This window comes from Notothenia rossii (assembly GCF_949606895.1).
Source record: "Notothenia rossii genome assembly, chromosome: 7".
NCBI classification, from domain to species: domain Eukaryota; kingdom Metazoa; phylum Chordata; class Actinopteri; order Perciformes; family Nototheniidae; genus Notothenia; species Notothenia rossii.
The window spans coordinates 41531384-41557360 of NC_136905.1; the positions used below are offsets into that span (position 1 = coordinate 41531384).

The 25977-nt window shown below is 46.3% G+C and overlaps 1 protein-coding gene across 1 annotated transcript in view; it reads left to right on the plus strand.

Moving 5' to 3' along the window:
- The window catches only part of adgrb1a (adhesion G protein-coupled receptor B1a), a 247092-nt gene that overhangs the window by 138563 nt on the left and 82552 nt on the right, over positions 1 to 25977 (plus strand). The window contains exons 3-14 of the mRNA XM_079640839.1: positions 701 to 859; positions 1660 to 1764; positions 5377 to 5544; positions 5945 to 6109; positions 7072 to 7236; positions 9016 to 9180; positions 9288 to 9389; positions 9853 to 9959; positions 10891 to 11085; positions 11494 to 11562; positions 13023 to 13131; positions 20877 to 21020. Of these exons, the coding sequence (XP_079496965.1) occupies positions 701 to 859; positions 1660 to 1764; positions 5377 to 5544; positions 5945 to 6109; positions 7072 to 7236; positions 9016 to 9180; positions 9288 to 9389; positions 9853 to 9959; positions 10891 to 11085; positions 11494 to 11562; positions 13023 to 13131; positions 20877 to 21020 (1653 nt within the window). The remainder of the gene's footprint in view (positions 1 to 700; positions 860 to 1659; positions 1765 to 5376; positions 5545 to 5944; positions 6110 to 7071; positions 7237 to 9015; positions 9181 to 9287; positions 9390 to 9852; positions 9960 to 10890; positions 11086 to 11493; positions 11563 to 13022; positions 13132 to 20876; positions 21021 to 25977) is intronic.

Genomic DNA, 25977 nt, shown 5'->3' on the forward strand with positions numbered 1-25977 from the left:
CTATCAGAATCAAAGCACGACGTGTTTTGGAAGTATTATTGTCTGTGTTTAGCAAGCATCGCTAACACTCAGAGCTAACCTGTACTGGAGGGAGTATGTGTAAGCAGGATAAAAAAAGGAACTCACCTTCTAGTAAACCCGCAAGAAAAAAAGCATTTGAGCTCCATACTGTTTCAGAAATAATCCTGTGGTTTGGAATATGATATGGCGTTTAATCACGGCAGCATTTAGCTGAATCTGCCGGTAGAAAATTATCTTCCCTGTGCAACTCACAGCTTGCCTGCGTGCTCAAAAGGGGGCGGGGCCAACAGCTACTGACCCAGAATCAGCACTTCCCTAACAGGGCTGAAATAGAGGGATATGAGGGATGTCTAAAAAGCATGATCTGTTTGGTATTTTGAGCAAAACCATCATAGACAGGTTTTTTTATATATTTTCATATGTCTGAGATCCATAATATATGCCTCAAAATAGCATGATAGGAGATCTTAAGTTACTTTCCACCACTGCTCAGGGGGGGAATTGATGTCTACCATTTGGAGGGTCAATGGTCCGATCATCATCCCTAGAAACGTGTCGGAAATGCAAGATACCCCAAAATTGCTCCTGCAGTAGACATGTAACAACATGTTAACCGATTTGATGCAGAAAGTGCACTCTCTGGTCACCCTTGAATGCAGTGCTGCTGTGTGTGTTTCAGGTGGGTGGAGTGTGTGGGGGCAGTGGAGACGGTGCAGCAGCGAGTGCGGAGGCGGGATTCAAACCCGGGCTCGGGCCTGTCAGTCAACAGCAGAGGAGTCGTACCTGTGTGAGGGGGTGCTGGAAGAGGGCCGTCCCTGCAACGCTCAGCCCTGCAGCGGTGAGACCCCCATCCTGTGTGTGTGTGTGTGTGTGTGTGTGTGTGTGTGTGTGTGTGTGTGTGTGTGTGTGTGTGTGAGGTGTGTGTGTGTTCATGTTTCTACACATCCTTGTCTGCAAGATGTATTTCCTCTATGTGGTTAATTATGAGCACCAGGTGTGTACAAATTGTGTGTTTACAGCTTTCTTTTAATATTGTTTTTTTACATCCTGTTCATCCCCTTGTGTACCCATCCTCTATAAGTCAGCGTGTTGACTTAAGGAGTGCATGTTGGAAAGGGGACTTTGATCGATGGAAATAATTAGGGCATGGTCGACTGTTTTAAAGACCATGCATGCGTAGTGAACATCATTACACTCACAAATGAATGAAAGGACACAGGAAATCAAACATGTGAGCACAATTATGTAAAAGCTATTCACCAGGAAGCATTAGAGCTTTTACTCAATTGTTCTCCTGCTTCCTTCATTTTTACAGGACTAGCATTTAGTTTTTGTCTGACAAATAGCTCCAACAGCATTATCGTAGACGTGTTATGTGTTTTTTTTATAGTTAGTCATGCCATCAGAGGCATTCAAGACTCACATGAACATAATTATACAACAGCTGAAAACATAAAGCACTGCACACATTTACAGCACACTGACACCGACAGCACAAAAAAAAGTCCCAAGTTTGGCTGATGCTGTTCTGGGTGACCATCACGTCACGGTTGTGTCCCAAATATAAGACGTTAATGACGGACCACTGGTTGCTAACCCCCGCCCCCTCCTCCCCCGGCCTTGCCTCACCCTCTTTAGGCAAAGGCCTCCATCTCTCTCGCAGCCAATCGCTTCGCTCGGTGGACAGCCGCAAGCGTGATGACGTAGACAAGCCCCGCGGCGGACAGCAGAGCCCTCAGACAGGTAAGACAACGGGACGCAGAGGGAACCCATGCATCAGTCACTGTGGCAGCTTGGTGACCAGCACATCTGTACACTTTACACACCATGACCACAAACAACACACTTTTAATCTACACATCTATCAAAATCTCCCAAAGCAGTGCCTCGTCCGCAGTGGACTAATTCCAACATGGACCCTGATTGAACATAGTGAAATGGTATTTTATGTGGGTCATAACAGGACACTGTGCCCTGTCTGTAAAACACTACACCGAGTCTCTGTTAAAGTGATACTCCACCCAAAAACAGGAGAAGCAAGCACTCAATAGTAGGCTGAAGGAACCGATTAGGGGGCATTAGAAACCCCCTCAAAATGAGATACAAGTCTCCTGTCTGGTGTATTTGGAGCTAGTTGTTTAGCCTAGCTTAGCATGATGGCATGGCAGCTTCACTGTGATGTCAAAATAAATAGTTACACACATAACTCCCCTAAACCTTAAAGAGCCTGTGACACGATTTTCCCCCATCATCCAAACCCATCAATTTGAGTAAATATTGTCCCCTTGAAAACCGTTACTGAACTGATTTTGGATATTTGTACTTTGATAACCATTAATCTGCCCTTCAATGTTGACCATTTCCTGGATCTTCTCGGGGATTCTTCAAGTCCCGCCAAATTATGGGTGACGTCATTGCGGGCACAGCGCTCCAGCTGCACCGTTCAGGATCCCAGCATCTGCATGTAAACGCACGATGGCGCACACAGCAGCAAGCTCAGACAGCGATGACAGTTTAATTTTGAACGTGTCTGAGAGCTCATATGAGGCTGAAGGATCGGTTTATTTTGTATCTGTTAGAAGTTTAGGAATTAGGTGCGTCAATATGGGCGATCATACGGTCATGTAGCCAGTGGTGGACAGGGACTAAAAATCAGCCCGGGACTCTCGACCGGCCCACTTCGGTACAACTAGTAAATTGTCAACGGGGGGAGTGGGGGATGTGCTAGTGACTTATCCGACCGGGCCCACTTCGGTACCGGCCCATCGGGATTACTCCCGATGGCCAGTCCGCCACTGCACTCAGCCCAGCCCACGTAAACTGTCAACGGGGGGAGCCTCGCTGCGGGGAAACGGTGGACCTAGTGTCCCGATCGGAGTGGGAATAATAGTAATAATAATAATAATCCGTGCATTTTATCCATTAATTTCCCCAACATTGTGGTAAAAAAAAACACACGTTTAATCCATGTTGGTGTACTACTACAACCAGTGGTGTAGTGGGGATGTTTTTACTGGGTGGACGGGGTGGTGGGTGGACGGGAGACACTATGGACGCGCTCGTGAACTGTCAACGGGGGGGGGCTTGGGGACCTCTGTGTCGCCTGTCAGCGCAACTTACATGATGCCGTTTAGACAATATAATAATAAAGGGCAGTGCCGGCTGTCAGCGAACCGATCCGGCCTTTCTGTGCGACTATCACTCAAATGCGGGACATAGTCTCAATGTGTGGGACGCGGGACAAATAATAAAAATGCTGTGTGTGCAGTCCCGCACAGTGCGGGACACCTGGTCACCGTACACACACAGTTCTGCCCCTCACACACACACGCTTCAAATCAAGTTGCATAAATGCTTGAGCTACGTTGTTATTATAATTACTGTGAAATCTGCCTGTTATGTTTTCGTCATTATTACAACAAACACACACTTGCAACTGATAACACTGGCAATGATTTTAGATGTATTAGACTATTAAAAAAAGAAATCATGCTTCAAATAAGTGGGGGTACGGCGTACCCCCACGTCCAACGCCCACTACACCACTGACTGCAACTACAAAAGCTAAGGTTTGTTTTCTCATCAGGAAATGCAGACCGGCTCAAACAAAAGATTTTTAAATCATCAGCCTCACGATCATTTAATGTATCATATGTTCGCCGAATTGACATGAAAGCACTAATAAATGTAGTTTCATCCACTTGAGTTTACAAAAATAATCGATTTGTTTTTATATCACATCCGACGGGAGGAAATTCAGCAGCTCTCACTACCGATTTTTAATCCTAATTTAATCATCATCTTCACCACGAGCATTTATGTTTATGTTCGCCGAATTGACATGAAAGCACTGACAAATATGAATATACTGTAGTCAACTTCATTAAAACGTTATTAACGTGCCTAAACTCAGTAATTCACCATTTCTACGCATGACAACACACTTTGTCCGTGTTTGGCTCTCTCGCCGCACAGTGAAGCGTTCCCGCATTGACGTCACTTCCGGCTTCCCCCAAAACCTCAAAATGAGTCGAAGGAATTTTCCCGCGATGTTCGAAATTATTGATATTTATCGGAACGGTATCGCTTTTTCTTTTTTAAACTGACGGTTCGAGATTACTAGTAGCCCACTATTTCATTGCACAACAGTTGTTGGGTTCGTGTCACAGGCTCTTTAATACATTACATTATTACATTACATTACATGTCAATTGTTAGACGCTTTTATCAAAGCGACTTACATACTCAATACTGTGGGCAATCCCCACAGGAGCAATTTGGGGTGAAGTGTCTTGCCCAGGGACACAACGTACATACATAAGTGAACTTTATGGGTAAAAGATGTTGCTTTTTTTACTTTGAAAAAGCAATGCAAGCTGTGTGCCTCTTTATGCTTATCGAGCTAGTTCATTGGCCTCTTGGCTTTATCTCCGAACTTAATGCACAGACGAGAGACTGGTATCAATCTTTTAAAAATGTGAAACATTACTAAGCGGATAGTTAACATGGATAAATATCTAACAAAGAAGATGGATGAAGAAAGTGGACCATGATGCAGGGTTGGCTGCAATGGATCTTTTGATCTCAACCAACCACAAAAGTCACTGTTGGATACCACCGTTACTGATATTAATCCAAGCAGAATTCACGTAAAGACCTTTCAAGCCTAAAGGGTTTGCAGTTTTGACACACAGAGCATTTGTGTGAAGTATCACTTTACCTAGCTAATCGATTCACTCTTCCTGTTTAGTTCTTTTCTCCCTGCTTCCCAAGCTTTAAATGCCAAATTCTTCCCTATTGGTGAATGTACCTATTACATTGGCAGTCATGGCCATTGAAAAGATGACTGACATATCCTAAGCCAGTGGCATTAACTTCCAGTGGAAGTTAATGCAGAGGATATGAAATCAGAGCCCCACAGTTGAAGAAGAACAAGCAGAACAAAAGCTGGGGTACATTTCAGGGGTCGCCTCCTTTTGAAGGATGTCGTTTACGAATTTAGACAGAACATTAGATGGTTTGGACCTGCAGCTCAGTTCCTATGGAGCAGGTCTACAAAGGATTTAAGCCCTCTGGCAAGTTCCTATCATTGTCTTTGAAAGTATGCGATGAGCAATCAAGGCAAAAACAAGCTGCATGTAGAGGAACCATTGGACTGGGTGAGCCTCATCCTCCTGTCGCCCCAGAAGGAGGCAACCCTTAAAATGTGCCTCAGCTGGAATCTACCCTCACACCACAACCCTTCCTGTTTTGGCCACAGAGGCCGCATCCTGCATGATAATTAGTTATGGCCCTTTCCTTTTCCTCTTTCTTCTCCTTTTATCCTCCTATCCTTTACCCACCCCCCCTCCTCAGTAGACTCAGCTTCAGGTGAGGAGTGGTCAGCGTGGAGTGTGTGTTCTGCAACTTGTGGGGAGGGCTGGCAGAGTCGCACTCGTCTCTGTGTGTACGGCTCCTACAGCACCCAGTGCAGTGGGAAACTGCGCGAGCAGAGAGCCTGCAACAACTCTGCTGTTTGTCCAGGTAAGCCCCCCCCCCACAAACCCTTTCCTCCACTTCCACCTCCCTGTGCTCGCCAAGCCCTCTCCTGGACCCTGCCTCACCCATACAAGACCCTTCTGACTCACCTCCTCAGGCACTTAACAGATCTGTCGCCCCTGGGTTTATTTGTCCCCTCACTTTGCCTGCAGTTAGGAAGGACCCCCACTATTATCGCATATATTCCACAGTGCTCTCAGGCTCTCGTACATGCAGACAGGCAGGGAGGCCCCTCAACTTAGAAAGCAATATCATCCCAATCACTGGCTAAACAGCAGTCATGTATCTGAGTCAGGTTGACGGTTGAGTTCTCTTGTTGTGGTGTGTTGAGGGGGTCTGTATATGTGCCTGTCTATAAATCATACCCTAGCTGCTCTGATTGCAGTGCACGGCGCTTGGGACGAGTGGTCGCCCTGGAGTTTGTGTTCATCGACCTGTGGCCGAGGTTACAGGTCGCGAACACGAACCTGCGCCCCCCCACAGTTTGGGGGCGATGCCTGTGATGGCCCAGAGAAACAGACCAAGTTCTGCAACATAGCTGTCTGTCCAGGTGAGGAGCACATTCAAGCATCATCTATTTCAAATCGTGCATCATTGGAATGAAATGTAACCTTACCGCATGCAACCTTTCACAAAGCTACTTGTACCTTTTTGTTAATAAAATTGATTACATTCTGTCCCCCTATAATGGCAGGATTATTACCTTTCTTTCAAGTGTGCCTATTTGGAAAAGTGATCCACACGTTTGCCGATTAAAGCTGCCCGTCACTGCAGCATGTAACCATATTAAAACAGTACAGTATGTAATGTGAACCAGGTCATGAATACCTGCAGATCAGAGCTGCCAAACATACACCCTGCAGGATGAACTTACAAAGTGTAAAGCTTTAAAGAGAGGACATGGAATGCAACTTTCACAACTTTGATGTATTTTGTATTTATACATTTACAAGGCAGGGGATTAACTTGACCTTCTGCCTTAATAGTTCCCACTTTAGTTTGTATGGTGCTGCGTAAGTTCAGGTGGACCAGATGACTACACAGATGTGGAAATGAATGTTAAATGTAGTTGTTTTGATCATTAAGTAAAATACTATTATGGTTCAGTTCAAGATCCGGAGACTAAATATCTTGAAATGACACTTATTGTTCTTAAGAAATGTCAGGTTGTTCATAATGTTTTACAAAAAGATTACATGTAGACATTTTCAGGATGTACTTGTATGCACTAAAACAAAGGGAACAATTTAAAGTTGTCATTAAAGGGTTATTATGCTTTGATTTTACTGGTCAACAACCCTGCCTTTCATATAACAAAAACACAAAGAATAAAAGAAAATATGGAATGTCTAAGTACACATTGTTTACAGTGAACCCTATGTGGAGATGGAAAACTGCAACTCTATTTATTACATTTTTGGGTTTTTTATATAATCAATAATGCGCCAAATGCATGTATTTTCCGTGTTCTCTTCCCTGCGACCCTGCTACTGACCTGGTGCCTGCTCCCAGTGGATGGAGTGTGGAACGAGTGGTCCAACTGGAGCTCGTGCTCCGCCTCCTGCTCCAACGGGACAACTCAGAGGACCCGGGAGTGTAACGGCCCCTCGTACGGGGGCTCCGAGTGCAGAGGGGAGTGGCTGGAGACCGTTGACTGCTTCCTTGGGGAGTGCCCGGGTATGAAAGAGACAAAGCCAGAGCTAAATATTTACTGTGCTCCAATAATGTGTTCCTTGCTCTTTCACTACTAGCTATTGTATATAATAACATATTTAATCAAACATGCATTTACTTAGAATGTACTTCATTGGTACACACAGAAGGTACTTTCTGTTTCTATTGTGTTCTATTGCTTTTCAGTTCAATATTGAATAATTTGTTCTGGTCAAACTCTTTTGAACACATACTGGCTCCTCGGGTTGGTCCACTCTTATTCATGGTTTCACGTGGCTTTAAAGGACCATGCAGTGTTTGTGCATGTGTTATCCAGTGTGGTCGGAACATTGTAAGAAGATGCCACGTGAGAAGTCGTTCAAAAAAGAAAAAGTCTGACATTTCTTTATTTACATAAAAAGAGGGGGAATCAGACATACAATAAACCAAATTCACTGATTCAGCTACCAGAGGACTTGCATTGCCTAGACCAGGGGTCACCAACCTTTTTTAGTATGAGAGCTATTTTCAAAAAATAAAACAAGTCGATGGCTACTTTTATTCCTCTTTTTTTTGCTTTTTGCAGTGTATATATTTAGCACATTTTAACATTAGTATATGCTGACCTTTAACCTTTGTGTGCTGTTTGGGTCTTTCAGTGTTTACTAAAAGAATATGTATTCAATTTAATTAATTTAACCTGCTTTATTTGGGGGTGGACCTCACCTCCTCTAGGGGGGTGCGGGGGCATGCATGGAAGATGTTTTTTTAAAGTGGACCTATCATGCTATATTTGAATAATATAGTGTAGGACCATACTGTCCTATAGTACAAATTTGAATGATTTCTTACTTTACCTATATTAAATAGATAAATGTTGTGCTCTCCATAGCTCTCTCTCTCTCCGTCTGTCTGTCTCTCTCTCTCGCTCGCTCACAGAGGCTGTGTGCTCCTCCTTGGCGACGACGGCTTGCGTTAAAAAAAAATAATACACATATTTGTAAAGTGGGGGGACACAAACGGGATTTCAAAAAGTGCGGGGGGCATGTCCCCCCTGTCCCCAGTGGAAATTATGCCATGCGTGTGTGTGCGTCAAGTGCAAAAAATATATATGCAAGTTGCAACACACAGAGTAAAGCTCTGCCCCTCATGTGTTGTATAGACTGGCACGACTAGGCTGTTCAATGGGGCTGATGTGTTGTGTAGATTCTGCCAGAAGGAAAATCAGCAGGGAGGTGCCACATTGCTTTTCTTCCCGACTGCAACGCTGGTCCCGCAAATCAAGCAAGAACGTGATTGGTCGATATTCATTGTGGGGGTGGGGGGAGGAGGGGTGTTAGATATAGAGTTGTAGTCAGTAGATAGAGTTCGCTATGATTTAGGTTTCGTTTATGCATAGGGTAGATTCTTTTAATTACATTTCCTTTTTTGGTTTGTATATTTTATACATTTTGGATTTGCTTGGCGAGCTATTTTTAGAACATGCCCCTGCGGGCGACTCACGTTGCCCCTGCGGGCACCTTGTTGGCTACCCCTGGCCTAGACCTTTGCTTTCTAGTGTTTCCTCCCAGCTACCAACGGTTTCCATTCATTTCAGATTCCTATAAATGATCAATAAGTTGCATTAAGTGAGTTTAAAATCTCAGCTAAATCATTCAAATTATCTACGTGAATAAATGCAAAAATACCAACACACTACCATGTGTTTTGAAAAATCTTCTACAGTTTGTAAATATCTAAACACTGGGTTTAATTGTGGCTGATGAAGTCCTGTCTAACAGTCTGTGTTTCTGTTTGTGTCAGTGGATGGCAAGTGGCAGCCGTGGTCTTTGTGGTCGGGCTGCTCTAAAACCTGTGGTGGGGGGAGCCAGCAGAGAAACAGGATTTGTTATGGGCCCTTTTTTGAAGGGCAATCTTGTCCCGGAGAACGGGAAGAGGTCCGGCACTGTAATGAGAAAAGATGCCCAGGTGAGTGGACAAACATAGGTCGCTTTGTCAGCAGTATTTCATCAGGACTGGAAACCTGAGGTCATATTTCATAACATATACATACTTTACTGTCCTTTTGGGAACAGAACCTCATGAAATATGTGGCGAGGACAACTTCTCCAACGTTGTATGGAAGATGACTCCAGCTGGGGATACAACAGCAGTACGCTGCCCCCCCAATGCCATGGGTGAGCTCACACCTCACCATCAATGTCCACCTGTAGTTCTTTGAGTTGGATCAGAAACATCTTTTTGTTATCCTGTCATTAGTTTCCCTGGTGTGTCTGATTGTCTAATTGTGTTCACCTGTTGCCCTTGTGTTCCTGCCTCCCCTGCCCGGCTGTTTCTCATCTCGTGATTATCCCTCCCTGTATTTAGTCTTGTCTCTTCCTTTGTTCCCCTGTCGGTTCATTGTTTGTCTGTCCTCCCTCACGCTTCTTGTTAGTCTCTCCTGTCTCCCTCCTTGTTGGTCACGGTCAGTGTTGTGTGTTTGTGCTACCTGTGTTTTTCATGCCATGTTTTTTCAGCTTTTAAATAAAGCTCGCTTTTGTTTATAACCTTTACCTTTTTGTAGTCTGCATTTGGGTCCTACCTTTTTCCACGATTCCTAACACATATCTTGCTGATATAAATGTATGTGTCCTCACACAGGGCTGATCCTGCGCCGCTGCTCCCTGGACGAAGAGGGCGTCGCTTACTGGGAGAATCCCACCTACATGAAATGTATATCCAATGACTATCGCAGCATACAAACTTTGGTGAGCTGCTACAACATTTTTTTTTACAGTCTTGGTAGCCTTAAGGCCCTGACACACCAGGCAGTCACCAGAAAACTCGCTGACGCTGACGCCGACTGTTGCGTTGGCGTGTTCTCCTGCGTCTTGGCCATGTGTCGCACTGGAACACACCGCAAAGACTTCAGCCGAGCACGTACGAACTGCGCATGCGTGAGTGGCAATAACTCTCCTTACCAGCAGGCGGCGGTAGTGTGTATTTGTCATTCAAAAGAAGCAACAACCGGAAGACAGAGAAGAAGAACAGACTGCGTGATCTAAACAAACAACAAATAGCGTGTGCGTTCCATTTTCCCTCTCGTCCATCGAAAACATGTTTCGTGTGGTACTGGACCTATCAGCCATTGGAGTGTTGCTTGTGGAAGACATTCTCAAGCAACCGTTTCGCTTCTCATGCACTGATTCGCTAGCTGAACAGCCAATCAGAGTGATTTCTTTGTTGAATCGGCCGTGCGTCGGCCATGAAAGGCCAAAAAAGGCGTGTCACGGCCTAAGGTGCGGGACACACCAAATTGAGTTTGGGCGACAGGCCACGCTTCGTCGTCCGACTAACGAAAACGGCCGATTTCGGCCTGGTGTGTCAGGGCCTTTAGAGCTAAATGACCATACAAAGACATTCATTCAAATCAGGGCACAAAGGTACGGCGGCACACAGATGCAAACTCGCAACAACAGCCCAAAACACTTCCATAAGGAAGCTGCAGCTTCAGAAACAATGCAAATATAAAACACAACTGTGCCAAAACACATGCAAATGACGACATGTCTTCACCAACTTGAAAACACTTACGCAGCCTGAAAGTAAAAAAAAGTCTCTTCTAATGGAAGTGTTTCGGGCCGTTGTAGGTGTTTATTCCTTACTGTTAAAACTAACAGAACCCACTGTCTCTGCTAGACCCGGGAACATTTGTCAAAAGCACAGCGTGGCCTTGTGGGAGATGGAGTCTCCGAGGTGATGACCAAGCTGAGGGTGACCTCCAGTGATGGGACAAGTTACAGCGGAGACCTGCTGGCCATCGTGGACGTGCTGAAGAACATGACGGAGATCTTCAGGAGGGCGTACTACAGCCCCAGCAGCACAGACATGAGGGTGAGGAGATACTTGGGTTTACTGCTAGTGGACGGCTGTCTATAAACTTGTTTGAGGGCATTTTCTACCCTAGAATAAACCAGTAGAGGTTAAAGATTATATTATGCTGTTTGGAGTTCTCCCTCTCCTGTAGTGTCTTATATGTTGTGGTGCATACTGGAGTGCTTTGTTTACTTCCATAGCATAGTGACATCACTTTGTAACATTTGCGCTTCTGTTGCCAAGCACTCCAACACATTGTATGTGATAGGCTAAGGGGCGGGACCCTCTAAGCCAGGAGTGTCAAACTCAAATGCGAAATGTTGTCATTAGCCCCCCCCCCCCCGGTTCGTACACGTAACTCTCTCTTCTTGACTCTAGAATAGAAATATAACAATGTCATATGTTTTTTTAAATACTGTTTTGCAGAACTTTGTGCAGTCAGTCAGCAATCTTTTGATGGAAGAGAACCGGGATAGATGGGAAGAAGCACAACTGGTGAGCCTCCCCCTCTCTTTCTATAACTAGATTTACATCATCACACATTCTGTAATTAGTGTCTTTAGTAGAACTAAGGGTACAGTAATGACAACAACCCTTCCGCTGTAGAACTGATGAGTTAGACAGTGTTACAAAGACACAGGTGGACCAGCAGCCCACCTGTCAGCAGAGTGACAGAGGCAGAGGAGGGCTGCTGAAGGACAGAAATATCTGCAGCTAATGAGTAACCGAGTCAACGCTAACACCCACTCCTCCATCTGCTGTTCTCATCCACTTGTGCCTCACTATCTGTGCCTCCCTTCAGCCGTCCAGCTGTCCGTGCTTCTCTCGCCATGCACACACCAGAAGAATGCCAAACAAACCAACTCCAGAATGAGTGTATTCAAATGAAAATATCAAGCACTGTGCAGAGTTTGCTATTCCCCTGTGAGAGGATAATATGAAGAGGCACATTTTTATAATATCCACTAACTGTGTGGCTCTTACCTTACTGTAATATATTTTCTTTGTTAACATTAACAAAACACATCTGATTTGGTATAAACACAACCTCACTGCTCACCAGTCTGAAGTGTGGATGTAATGTTTCATATTTCTGAATCTGTGTGTCCCTGCTTCAAGGCCGAAATACTTGTTTATTTATTTCTCGTGGGTAAATAATGAATACCTTGCAGTGACTTTAAAGTTCATCCTATCTCAAAGCCAAAACTTCTCTTTAGACCGTTATCAGGGCTAAAGAAGGATTACCAGCAAGGTCAATCTGCCCCTGAGACTCCAGCCCCGCAGGGGGCAAGACCCCAGTTTACCATGTGGCAATAACGGAAAATGAATTGACTTGCTTATATAATGGTCAAGCTATATTTATCAGGTTTCACTTCTCGGCAACTTGTTTTTATACTCAAAGTAAAATACATGGAGAAGGGAGGACAACGCTTTATAAAGCGGTCTATAAGGTAGCCGGAGATGATTATATTATACCAACAAACACACTTGTAACTCAGAGTTGTACTACTATACATGTGTTATTGTGATCAGCCAGAAAAGAGATTATTTCTGTGTTGTGTTGTCATTATTGGGAAAACATGGCGCTTGCAATACCATTCATTTATTTATTATCATGGCAAAAATAAATAATAAGATGGACACTAAGGAATTATTTGATAGAATAATACAGTGACTATAATGAATTGACTCGCCATTAAGTGTCAAGCTTTACCTAGTAATTTAAAAGAAGTACACAGTCATAACCAGTGTATATGCACAACATGAGATATGAATGTTTGCTGTGTGGAATTTGAGAAACGGTGCCTGTAACTACAAAACGCGCTTCTTTATGAAATACTTTCTATTTCAAATGCTTCAACAGCAGTTTACATTTGTATGAATACAGTTTGTTTATTAACCTGAAATCCATAATCCTTTTTCTTATATTATTATTTTGTGTCTGTGTCCCTCAGTTGGGACCCAACATCAAAGAGCTGTTCCGTCTGGTGGAGGACTTTGTGGACGTCATCGGCCTGAGGATGAAAGACTTCCAAGACATGTATGAAGTCACCGATAACCTAGGTCAGCCTTATCTCCATCACAGCTATCTCTGCTCATCAAAAGAAACTCTTATCACAGCTCTGCTCTATTCTCTGATGATTGATCTCCATATCTACAATGGAAATACATAGGAGGCAGGACAAAAGGGGGGGGGGGGGGGGGGGGGTGGTGACGACATTTCCTGTGCCCTCACTCAGAACTCCTTCATATCATCTATGTTTCTATTCTATTTTAGCTTGTCACATATATACAAATGAAATGCTGGTGTGTGTGTTGGCCAAAAGGTGAGAAGTATTACATAATATAGATAAACATGAACATACATGTGATAAAGATATGTACTTTTGAAAGCTCACAGTTTGTCTGTCCATTAGATCATTAGAGATGATGTCACACAAAAAAGGAAATTATAAATGAATATCTAGAAATGGTATTTGTATTATTTTTGACTGCATACTGATCAAAAACCAATAAGACAATATTTTTGAACTACACGAGTAATTTAATAAATATTGATATAGGATGAATTTGATTGAACAGATGCTCTTCTCACTGCAATTGTCACGCATTGATTTGGCATCACTTATTCATTTAGTTTTCTGTTGCTGCTTTTGATTTGATCTAAAGTTTATTTTGGTGCTTTAAATGCCAGACACAAAGAACACCTTGAAATGAAAGTGGTAAGGAGAACCAAAACAAGCTTTGGATGACATCCATAGCAACAGGCATTATTTTATGCCCCAGCTAAAATAAATGAATCTTTCGTAATGTTTGATCAATGAACACTCATTTCACTCATGATGTGATTGGTCACTCTTATATTGGAGACGAGTAGTGGTGGTTCAGAGACGTTAAGGATTTACATCTTTTTTAATTCAGCTGCATATAGTCTGAATGGTTTATCAGCATTTCACTCAATCTGACTACATTTGTTGAACTAGCTAAACAAAAGTGAGCCAAGATCCTTATCTACCATCTTTTCAAGTGAAACCTTCACACACACACTGTAACTGCATTGTGATTCTCTATAGCTTTGATAGACTGCATATATACATATGTATTGTAACGTCCACCCGGACGTGTCGGAATGACGAGTGAAGCGTTCTCAAGTTAAACAGGTTTATTAACAACCAACGGCTCTCATCCGTCCTTTCTCACTCTCTCTCCTCTCGCGCCAACCTCTCACTCACCTGCACGCGCCCACACAGACACACACACACCAAACCCTCTGCTCCCCAACCCCGCCCCTACCTGCTCTCCTCACAGAAGCCTGACACAAACAGTTAACAGAACACTTGAACAATAAATGCAGATCGCTACATTGCCCCCCCCTTACTAAGTCCCTCGCCCCGAGGGAATGCATAAAAAGTCTCTGAGGTGGCCCGGGGCTCTTCTTGGTCTCTGAGGCCGCCTTGGAGTGAACACAGGCGGCTGCGCTTGCCGGCTTGGAACATCCTGTCCCGGAACAGGGGGTGAGTTTGGGGGTGGGGGTGAATGTGGGGGGTCAGCAGGGGACACAGTCAGTGAATCGGGGGAAGTGACTGTCTGGTTTCTCCTAGACGATGCTGGGGGTCTAGGCCGCGGATGTGCATCGCCTCTGTATGGGGCCAGCCGGTCCCTGTGGAGGGCCACCCGTCTCCCTCTAGGCGGCAGCTGGACCCTATAGACCACCTCTCCCAGCTTTTCCAGCACCTCACAAGGGCCCACCCAGTGACAGTCCAACTTAGGGCACCGGCCCTTCTTTCTTCTTGGACTATACACCCACACCAGGTCCCCGGCCTTGAAGTCCCCCCCTCTAGCCCTCGTGTCATAGTTTCTTTTCTGTCTCATGCCCGCCTTCTGCAGCTGATCGCGGGCAAAGGCATGTGCTGACTCCATTCTATCCTGGAGCCTCCTGGCATATTCCGGTCCCGGAGGAACCGCTGGTGTGTCGGGGGGTCGCCAAAAGCCATTTCTGCTGGTGTCCGCAGCTCTCGCCCCAGCATGAGCAGGGCCGGTGTGCATGAGGTGGACTCCTGCACAGCCGATCTGTAGGCCCAAAGAACAAGAGGGAGGTGCATGTCCCAATCACGCTGTTGCTCCGCGGTGAGGATAGCGAGTTGTTTTCCCAGAGTCCTATTGAACCGTTCGACCAGTCCGTCACTCTGCGGGTGCAGAGGAGTAGTCCGCGTCTTTTGCATGCCCAGCCGGTCACACATAGCGGCGAACACCCTCGACTCAAAGTTTCTTCCTTGGTCGCTGTGAATGACCTCGGCCGCTCCAAATCTGGCAAACATGCCCTCCACCAGGGCACCTGCAACGGTCACCGCCTCCTGGTCTGGTATAGCATACGCCTCTGGCCATTTTGTAAAATAGTCCATGGCGGCCAGGACGTAACGGTTCCCCTTCTCTGTGCACGGGAATGGGCCCATTATGTCCACCGCCACCCTCTCCATCGGGGCCCCCACCGCTAGCTGCTGAAGCTGGGCACGTGACTGATCAGTGGGACCTTTGTACGCCTTACAAAGGTCGCAGCGGCGGCAGAAGTCCTCAACATCTCTCCTGAGCTGGCCCCAGTAACAGCTTTGGCGGAGTCGACGCAAGGTTTTGGAGACCCCAAAGTGTCCTGCCCCAGTAGTTCTATGGGAGGCCTTAAGCACTTCTTCCCTCAGCGCCCTGGGGACCACCACCTGCCACCTCTCCTCCCCCGTTGCAGGCTCTTTCCAGGCTCTCTGCAGCACTCCATCCTTTGTCCGGAGAGCCTCAAACTTTTCAACCAGTCCTTTGGTGGCAAGCGAGCACCCAGCAACTTCATTCCACAGTGGCTTTTGTCCTGACTCCACCCACCTCAGCACTGGCTGTAGGTCAGCATCCTCTTCCTGCCGCGCTCTCCATTCGGGTGAGTCGATGATCCGTGCACCTCTGCAGACCGGCTCGGCTGGTTTATGCCTGTGGTCTCGCTCCTCCTCTGCAGAGAGCTCCTTTTCTTGGTCCTCTCTCTTTTCACAGTACCGACAGCCGCTGGGAGCACAGGGGCGCCGGGACAGGGCGTCAGCGTTGGTATGGCGAACCCCCGCCCTGTGCTCCACTGTGAAGACGTACGGCGCCAGTCCTTCTAGCCAGCGTGCAATCTGTCCCTCGGACTCCTTGAAGGACATCAGCCACTGGAGGGCTGCGTGGTCAGTCCTCACTGTGAAGGACAGGCCACACAGGTAGTACCTGAAATGGCTGATTGCTCTCACAATTGCCAGCAACTCTCTGCGTGTCACACAATAGCGCCGTTCAGCTTTGTTGAAGGTTTTGCTGAAATACGCCACCACTTTTTCCCCCCCAGGCCCCACCTGGCTCAACACCGCCCCCATCCCGACGTCACTGGCGTCCGTATCCAGGACGAACGGTAGGCTGAAGTCTGGGGGAGTGAGGATGGGAGACTCCGTCAAGGCCTTCTTTAAAGAGCTGAAGGCCAGCTCACACTCTGGAGTCCAAGCAAAATCACAGTCTTTCTGTTGCAGGCGGAACAGGGGTGCAGCTATGCAAGAGAAGCCACGCACGAACCGCCTGTAGTACGACGCTAACCCAATGAAGCTCTTCAGCTCCCGCAGATTGATGGGGGCTGGCCAGTCCTTTACTGCCCGCACCTTCTCCTCCAGCGTGCTGATGCCCTCTCCTCCGACTCGGTGCCCCAGGAACTCCAACTCTCTCCTCAAGAAACAGCACTTGTCGGGGTGGAGCTTCAACCCCGCTGCTGCTATCCTCTGTAGAACCCGCCGCAGGGCTCCTAAAGCCGCCTGGAAGGAGCTACCATGGACCAGGATATCGTCCAGGTAGACCAGGCACTCCTGTCGGGGAACGTCAGCGAGCACCCTTTCCATCAGCCGCTCAAACGTGGCCGGAGCGTTGCACAGGCCGAAGGAGAGGACTCGAAACTGCCACAGCCCCCTCCCAGTGCAAAAAGCTGTCTTTGGTCTGGCTTCTGGGCTGAGGGGAACTTGCCAATACCCGCTGCGCAGGTCTAAAGAGGAGAAACAGGATGAGCCAGACACCAAGTCCAAACACTCATCTATGCGGGGCAGCGGGTATGAGTCTTTCTTGGTCACACTGTTCAGCGGTCTGTAGTCCACACAAAACCTCATCTTTGAACTCTTCTTCTTATTGACCATCACAACCCCCGAGGCCCAGGGGCTGTCAGAGGGCTCAATAATGCCAGCTGACAGCATCTCATCAATAGCGCTGTCTGCTGCTGTCTGATGGGCCAGGGGAAGGCGGCGGGGGCGTGTCTTGACGGGCCGTGCGTCGCCCGTGTCGATATCGTGCTGCACCAGGTGTGTCAGGCCCACTTCCTCTTCTGTCAGAGCAAAAATGTCCTTAAACTCCCACAGCACTTGCCACAGTTCCTCCCGCTGCTCGGGTTTTAAGTCATCACAGCTGCGTTTCCACACCTCCTTCACTGCCGCCCGTCTGTCCCCCTTTAGAGCTGCCGGGGCCGTACATCAACTGGAGTACGGGGTGTGGGGTTGGGGCTGGGGTTAGCATTGATGACAGGGGGCATGGCTGCAGGGGGGGGGGTTTGGGGTGGGGGAAGTGTTTCAGTCACTCTTGATGTAGGTGGGTGTGGTGTCGTGGCAAGTGTGGGGTGCACCATTTCAACTGTGGGACCCCCTGGAAAGGCCAGCGTGTTCCTCCCCAGGTCTAGCAAACAGCGTGCAACCCGCAGAAAGTCAAGTCCTAATATGCAGGAGTCCTGTACTGCCGCAACCCACACCTTAACAGACACTGACAGCGCCCCCACCTGTATAACCACCACCCCTCTCCCAAGCATAGGGGCTAGCTCACCGGTTACTGTTCGCAGTTTCACCAGAGTGGGTGTCAACCGTGTCCCCGCTGGGACCACGTCCGGTCTCATCAGTGTCGCTGTGGAGCCGGTGTCAACAAGGGCCGTCCACGGGGCCCCTGCCAGGGTGACGGGGACATGGCAGAAATCCCCCGCGTGAGTCCAGCCCACCACCCTCACAGACTCTGCGATGTCGTTTGCTTCTGGGGGAAGCGGAGCCCCGCTCCCCCCTCCGTGCAGCTGGGCTCTGTCCACTGGAGACCAGGCAGGATGGGACCCAACGGCGGGGGTCTGTGACGTCCCATTTACACAGACCCGGGGGCGTTTCCCTGAATATCAGCATTCATGGGGCACCTTGTGCTAATATGGCCGACCTGGCCGCACCCCCAACACACCAGAGGACCCCGACGAGGACGGTTGCTGCCCTGCGGCGATTGCAGTGCCATAGCACGGATTAGCTCAGTCAACTCAGCCGCCCATGCTGGTTTCTCTTGTCCTGGCTCCTCCTGTCTCACCGTTCTCACAACCGGGCCGCCTCCCGTGTGCATGCTCTCTGCCGCCCCTCCTACAACCTCTCTCTCCAACGCCAGCTCCAGTGCTTCCTGCAGAGAGCGGGGATGTGCCAGTTGTGTCTGGACGCGCAGCTCCCTGGGGGTTATGGCCCGGATAAACTGGTCCCTAGCCAGCTCGCTCTGCACCTCAGGGGACATGTGGCTGTATGCCCTTCTCGCCAGGGTTTCAATGTCATTAGCCAATATGCGGAGCGGCTCACCCGGCTGTCTCTGTCTGCTTGACAGCTCCGAACGCAGCACCCCAGGCTGGCTGCATTGTCCAAACCGCCGCTTCAGAGCCCCAACCAAGGCCCCATAGTCAGTTCTTTCAGCCGGGCTGAGCAGTAGCAAACAGGATAAAGCTTCATCTGTAATACACAGGGCCAGCTGGAGCGCCTTATTGTCCTCAGACCAGCCCACAGCCCGTGATAACAGTTCAAATTGGGCATGGAAGGCTTCCCAGTCGGCTTTACCGTTGTATTTCGGTGTTTTAACTTGGAGCCGGGCGCCGCCATCATTGTTTACAACCGGCGCCGCGCCACTCCCGGGGGAGGTCCCTGCGCCGACGTGCCGCTTCCCGCCGGCCGAGTCGAAACCGGCAGCAGCATTTAATTCATGCCATAAATTGTCTTCTGAGTCACGCCATAAGCCATCCATCTCCTCCTTGACTTTCGGACGAGCTCCGGTCCGGTTCATCTGTGCTTCCATTATTTACCGGCCGATGAAGCAGAGCTAACGTTAGCCGAGTCAGTGCTAGCTGCGGCTACCGGCGATTAGCGGATAAAACTCTGTTTTTTTGTTGTTTTTTTTACTTCTGACACCAATGTAACGTCCACCCGGACGTGTCGGAATGACGAGTGAAGCGTTCTCAAGTTAAACAGGTTTATTAACAACCAACGGCTCTCATCCGTCCTTTCTCACTCTCTCTCCTCTCGCGCCAACCTCTCACTCACCTGCACGCGCCCACACAGACACACACACACCAAACCCTCTGCTCCCCAACCCCGCCCCTACCTGCTCTCCTCACAGAAGCCTGACACAAACAGTTAACAGAACACTTGAACAATAAATGCAGATCGCTACAGTATTTACAATCTTCAGCTGCATTTGTCCTCATCAGTTGCCGCCCCTGAGTTTTGTCCTTGTCCATTATATATAAATACAGTCAGATTCCACCACTTCATCATCCCTTAAGGAAAAGGTCTGGTAAATGATGAATTACTGGAGAACACTGAATAAAACATGTTTGAATACTATCGTATCCAGCCAGATGGCACGACTTCTATAGCATTCTATTTCTGTGGCTCAGTATCTACAACAAGAGAACAAACCCCGGTCAATATTATGATTCCCCAGAGCCGCAGGTCCAGCAGATCCACATTTATAAAAACCTGCTGTCTGCTTCCATTGCCCACTCACTGTAAACGCTCTATCGTCCTCAAATAGGGGGAAAACATGGTGCAGTCATCACAGAGGCTCCGCTGCTCCCTGTGACCTCCAGATAAAAAGGACTTTGAGTTTACTCAGGGGAGAGTGTGTGGGAATTGGGGCCAGATGAGAGGTCCTGTTTGTAGCGGAGCCACCTCGCTGTCTGGAGCCCAGCAGCCGCCCACACCTGCAGCGGCCCTCCCCCGGGGGGCTGACCTCACCCCCTCTCACTCCATGAGCAGAAACAAAGTGGCGCACATTGTCTGCTAACATGGAGTCAGATCAGCTTCCTCCTCAAACTCATCGAAGTAGTTAGGTTGTGTAAAACGAGGAGACTCATCAACTCCAACTGTGTCTGGAACTGCTTTTTTAATCCGTCAGCACGACGGCATCTGTGATCCCTCGCTCTACCCCTCGCTATCGCGTGAAGGGTCTGCTTTATGCGCTCCGCACAGAAACCCTGCTGCGAGGCTCTGGCGAACAGTTCATGGGCGTGCTCACTTGCTCACTGCATTTCTTTTCGAACACAAAACCACTGAAATGCGTAGTGCATGGTACGAGAAGGACAAACAAATCAACGTAACACTATAATATTACAGATCAATAACACAGATACCATTCTCATGTATTCATTTTATATACATTTTATTTATATAATTAAATCGATCTTTTGTTTGTTTTATCTGAGTGTTCCAGGGTATTCTCTGAATACCTTGAAGGCCCTGACGGTTCACCACTGATTTTTTGTCATTTTATATAGCTGACACTTTTATCCAAAGCAACTAACATGCACTAAAATACTGTAGACATGCCAACAGGAGCTATGTGGGGTTGCCCAACAAAACTTCAAGTGCAGGGGCGGATCAAACCACTGACCGTCTGATTGGTAGATTGGTAGACAGCCATTCACCCCTGAGCTACAGCTGCCTGAGTACAAATCCATGATAACTAACAGCTTGCATGTTTTTATGTTACAGTTTTGAGCGTCCACAAGCGCCCAGTAGTGGGTCAGGCCGACATCAGCTTCCCGATGAAGGGCTGGAGGGGCATGGTGGACTGGGCCCGCAGCTCTGAGGACAGAGTGATCATCCCCAAGAACATCCTGTCCACCGGCAAGCCAGGTGAGAGACGTCAATCTGCATCCCACTGAAACATAACCAGTGGCCTTTTCTCCTGGAGTCCAGGGTTAAGCCAGGCTTCCCCGGTTTTTTCGGACAGTAGTTATCATTTTAATAAATAAAAAAAACACTCTGTGTTGCTGCCATCTCGCCCCCATTCTCATTGAGTATTTTACAAAGAGTCAAACAGCGCCCCTCTAGAGGTTATGGTGAAACAGTATATTGCACTCACTGTAAACTAATGTCATGGTCGAGAGGAGGCCAGCCGAAATTGGCATCCCTTGGTAAGAAAAAATTGAGGGATTGACCAATCAGATGAGGCTACCGTCATGCCCCTGCCAACCTGTGATTAGTCAGGGCCATGCCAAGGGAAGCCAGGAGTGGGTGGCTTCCCTTGGCATGGCCCTGACTAATCACTCGAATCAAATCGCAACAACTTCGTACTGTCATCACCGCCGTTAGCAAGTAGCAACATTAGCAAGTGCAGTTGAATAACTATTGTCCTATCTCAAATCTTTCTCTGTTATCAAAGATTCTTGAGTCCCTAGTTTCTACTCAGCTAAAACTTTTTTTAAATTCACACAACATCCTCAACCCTATGCATTCTGGATTCAGATCAAAGCACAGTACTGTGACTGCCAGTCTGAAAGTCTTAGAAGATATTAAGGCTGCTTTGGATAAAAAATCTGTTTGTGTTGCATTGTTTATTGACCTAGCCAAAGCATTTGACACTGTAGATCACCACATTATGTCTAATGTTATGTTGGTGTCTCGTTTCGGTCATAATGCCATTTGCTGGTTTCAGAGTTATCTAACCGACCGTACTCAATGCGCCAGGTTGGGTAGTACTGTCTCTGACCCTGTCACCTTGGAGAAGGGAGTTCCACAGGGCTCTATTTTGGGGCCCTTGCTCTTTTTATTATATGTAAACAATATTTGTAACCAGATGCAAATCTTTAGCTATCATATGTATGCTGATGACACTATTGTATACTCATGTGCTCTTTCTCCGGATATGGCCGTTTCCAATTTAAAAACTGATGTCATCACGCTGCAGCACGGACTTCTTGATTCCAAACTGCTATTGAACAGTAAGAAAACCAAAGCAATGCTTTTAGCTCCCAAATCAGCGTCCTCTTGCCTCTCCATTGACACCCTTGATGGCGTCTCTGTTGAGTTTGTCGACACCTACAAATATCTGTGGTTTTGGTTGGTCAGTAATCTGAACTTCAAACACCACATTGAAGTTCTAACAAAGAAATTGAAATTCACTCTTGGCTTTCTTTTCAGACTTAAATGTTGTTTTTCAACTTCTTCCCGTAAAAGGTTGGTCTCTGGCTTATTCCTGTCCCAGCTGGACTACGGTGATACCATTTATAGATTTTCCTGTCCCTCTGTTTTGGCCAAACCTGACCCACTCTACCATTCTGCACTGCGTTATATATCAAATGCACCCAATAGGACTCATCATTGCACACTGTACAGCCTAACTGGATGGTCCTCACTTAGTATGGATGCAGTATTGGTTTGTATTAATGTATAAAGCCATTTTAGATAAGCTTCCACTGTACATATGTGCCAGATTTGCTCCAGTTTGTGACTCTTACAACCTCAGATCCAGTGCCTGGATACGGTTCCAGGTTCCTGCTGTGCGGACTGAGGCTGGGAAAAGGAGTCTTTTTTATTATGGTCCTTGATCTTGGAATGACCTTCAATCACGCCTCAAACTGACGGCACTTGTCTCAATAGCATGTTTTAAGTTGAAGTTGTCTGAAGTCCTTACCACCAGCTGCTCTTGAAGTAATAAGTAGTGCACCTTTCTTACTGTCCTAATGTGCACAATGTAGTGACTGCTTTTTCGTCTTTTGTTTTCTTAGTTATGTTCTCTGTATTTTATATGTTTGTGTTATGTGTTACGTGTAACGTTGCTTCCTTCTTGGCCAGGTCAGCTTTGCAAATGAGCTTGTATCTCAATGCTTTTATCTGGTTAAATAAAGGTTAAATACTTTTTTTTTTAAAGTTATGGAGGGTGGTGATTTACAGTATGTAGTAAAACATAATTTTACTAAACTTTCGCTACTTTTTTACTTTTGGACTAAGGACTGAGCTAATTACAGAGACGAGGACTGCTGCTCCACTTGCCGTGTGTTAGAGAGGGAAGGGAAGAGAAGGTGGACTATCGTATGCAATGTTTCTGCACATAACTGTTTTTGAAGTCATGTGTTCCATACACGTAGCCTACTGATACTTTGATGTGAACGTAAAACTTTAAAGGTCTCCTGATTTAGTTTGTGAATGAATGCTTATTTGTTATTCATTACCGAATCCGCACTGCGCATTAAGCGGCTGGTTATGCATTTGGGTGGGGGGTTGGCTGCATACATTAATAAGAAAATGCATACATTAATAAGACGAGAGTTTCTGCGGACCTGTCGGTTCGATAACAGCTGTGCGCAAGTCCTGCATCTGTATGATACACATTTGTGTAAAATGATACCGGGCGCTTTAATAACTCATCTGGTTACGTTATTACATTGACCCCCCTGCCCCCCCCCCAAAAAGGGACATAGATTATTGGTTTCCTCAAATGTTTTCCCCACGCCACGCAACTGGACATAACATACTGAACTAACAAAGTGTTAGACAAGAAATTAGTCTTTTTGATCATTAATAAATGTGTCAAAACATTCCCACCTAAATATATTGGTGCAGGGAGGATGTGGGCAGACTGGGAAGATGGAAACATCCCATTGCTCGCAAAAGCAATGGGATGTTTCCATTGGTTTTCGATACATTGCAAAAAAAAAGCTCAGTGGAAAATACACCTTTATAATACTTGCACATTTTGTTCTGCAGGATAATTTCCACATATTAACAACATTTGAATGGTTTTTGAAGAGCAAAGGCAGTCAATAGAAGTAAAAAGCTAACGATTCATTGAGTATAAACAAACTACATCACGGTCACATGACTGTGCATCTCCACCGCTAAGCTAGAGGGGGCTAATGTCTGGAGGGATGATTCAACAAGGGAACCTGATTTTGTAAAATGCTAAATTATTCCTACACTATTATACTGCAGCCCCATCAATGTGTGTTTGACTTGATGTGTGTGTACGTACGTGCTCGGTGCATTCGTTTTAGAGGGGGCTGTCTCGAGGAAAAGAGCAGGCATAGGGAACAGCAGTTGATTTATGAAAGAGTGGTAACTGACATTCAATTGTAAAGAAGAGCGCCTCGCTCTCACGTTTCAAGCAGAGCTGGTTGTATTTAATGTTGAAAATAAAACATGCAGGAGAATAAACATTTCATTTTTCATCCCCCACTGTTCAGCAGCTGTACAACAACATTCATTGTTGTATTCAATAAAACCAGTTAGTTTCATAAAACGTTAATACAAAGCCCATCTGCCTAATCATTTGATGGTGTTGAATTGCAAACAAAAACATTGCATACTTTTTTTTGCTTAAAGAAGAGGGAATAATAGGACTCTGTGGAAAAACTGAGAATACAACAACATAAAATGTGTATCTAAAAATGTTGAAATGTTCAATATGAAATATTGCTACCTTCCATTTAATGTCATTGTAAATGGAGTCTCTGGAAACAACTGTTAGGCATTCAACATCTCTTGACACTAGAGACTAAATGTATTATTGAATCAATAAAATATGTATTAATACAATACATAAATCCTTAGCTGCTGCCTTCAGCCTTACACAGGAGCTTACTGACCTACCCTCGGTAATTATTGCTCATAATCTGTGACAAACATGTATCAAATATGTCACAGAACAGGGTTTTGTGCTGAATTATATTTGATAAGGGTTCCATAAATGTCTGTACACTTAGTGTTCCCTTTACAAAGTATGCCTCTTGTGTCAAATGCAATCAACACTTTAGTCATAAATCAGACTCTCATGTGTTCTGTAACGTTAGTTTTCAACCCTGTCATAGAGGTATTAATAAAAGCATATTTGAGCACTGAGGTCAAAGTCAGAGTCTTGGTGGACTGCTTCATGCTGAGAGGCGCTTCTAAAAGTCTGCCATGCTCATATTGTACATAAATATTGAAATGATGGCTAATAAAGTGAAAATAGACTTACTCACATACATTACAGTTGGTGGTATCTAGTCAAGTACGAGGCCCTATTATGCCTATTGGGGTTTTCCCTTTCCTGTAGTGTGTAGTTTTTTGTGGTCTGCAAAGGCTAAAATTCCTCTGGACTCCTTTGTTTACTTCTGTCACACAGTGACATCACTATGTAACACATGTACGTGTTCCGACACATTGTACGGGATAGGCTAAGGGGTGGAACATCTCTAAGCGGTTGACCAATCACAACAGAGCCGGCCAGCTAACCAATCAGAGCAGACTGGGCTCTGGTTTCAGACAGAGGGTGAAAAGAGGTGCTGCAGCACAGACAGTATGAGAACAATAAAGAGCTTTTTGAACATTAAAACATGGAGACACTGATATGAACCTGAAATAATAGAGCACTTTTAAGTAAAGACTTCTTTCTCTGAGACAATTTTAAGAGAGCTCACAGCAATTTGCCTCGAACACCCTTAATTGGACTGCGTTTAACCAAGAATACTTCCTTATTAAATATATCCGGCATGTTGACTCAGCGACGATCAGAGGCAACACGTTAACCAAGCCAGCAGCTTGGGAATCCCAAGTCCTTTTCTAGTCCAGATTGATACATATACAGTGTAATGTTGCCAGAGACAGGTGGGGGTGCAGAACACCGCCCCTGTGAGGGGAGCAAGAGGCCTCCTTATCAGATGACTGAAAGTGGAAGGAACTCATTTTAGCTGCTTGTATCCTCAGTGGAGTTTCAATGACTTCCTGAAGCTTGTGACCACAGGTGATGGTTGGAATGTAAATTAATAGGTACATCAAGAGCTTTATCTCCAGGCTGTGTTTTCATCACAACACTCCAATCTGCCTGTTGCAG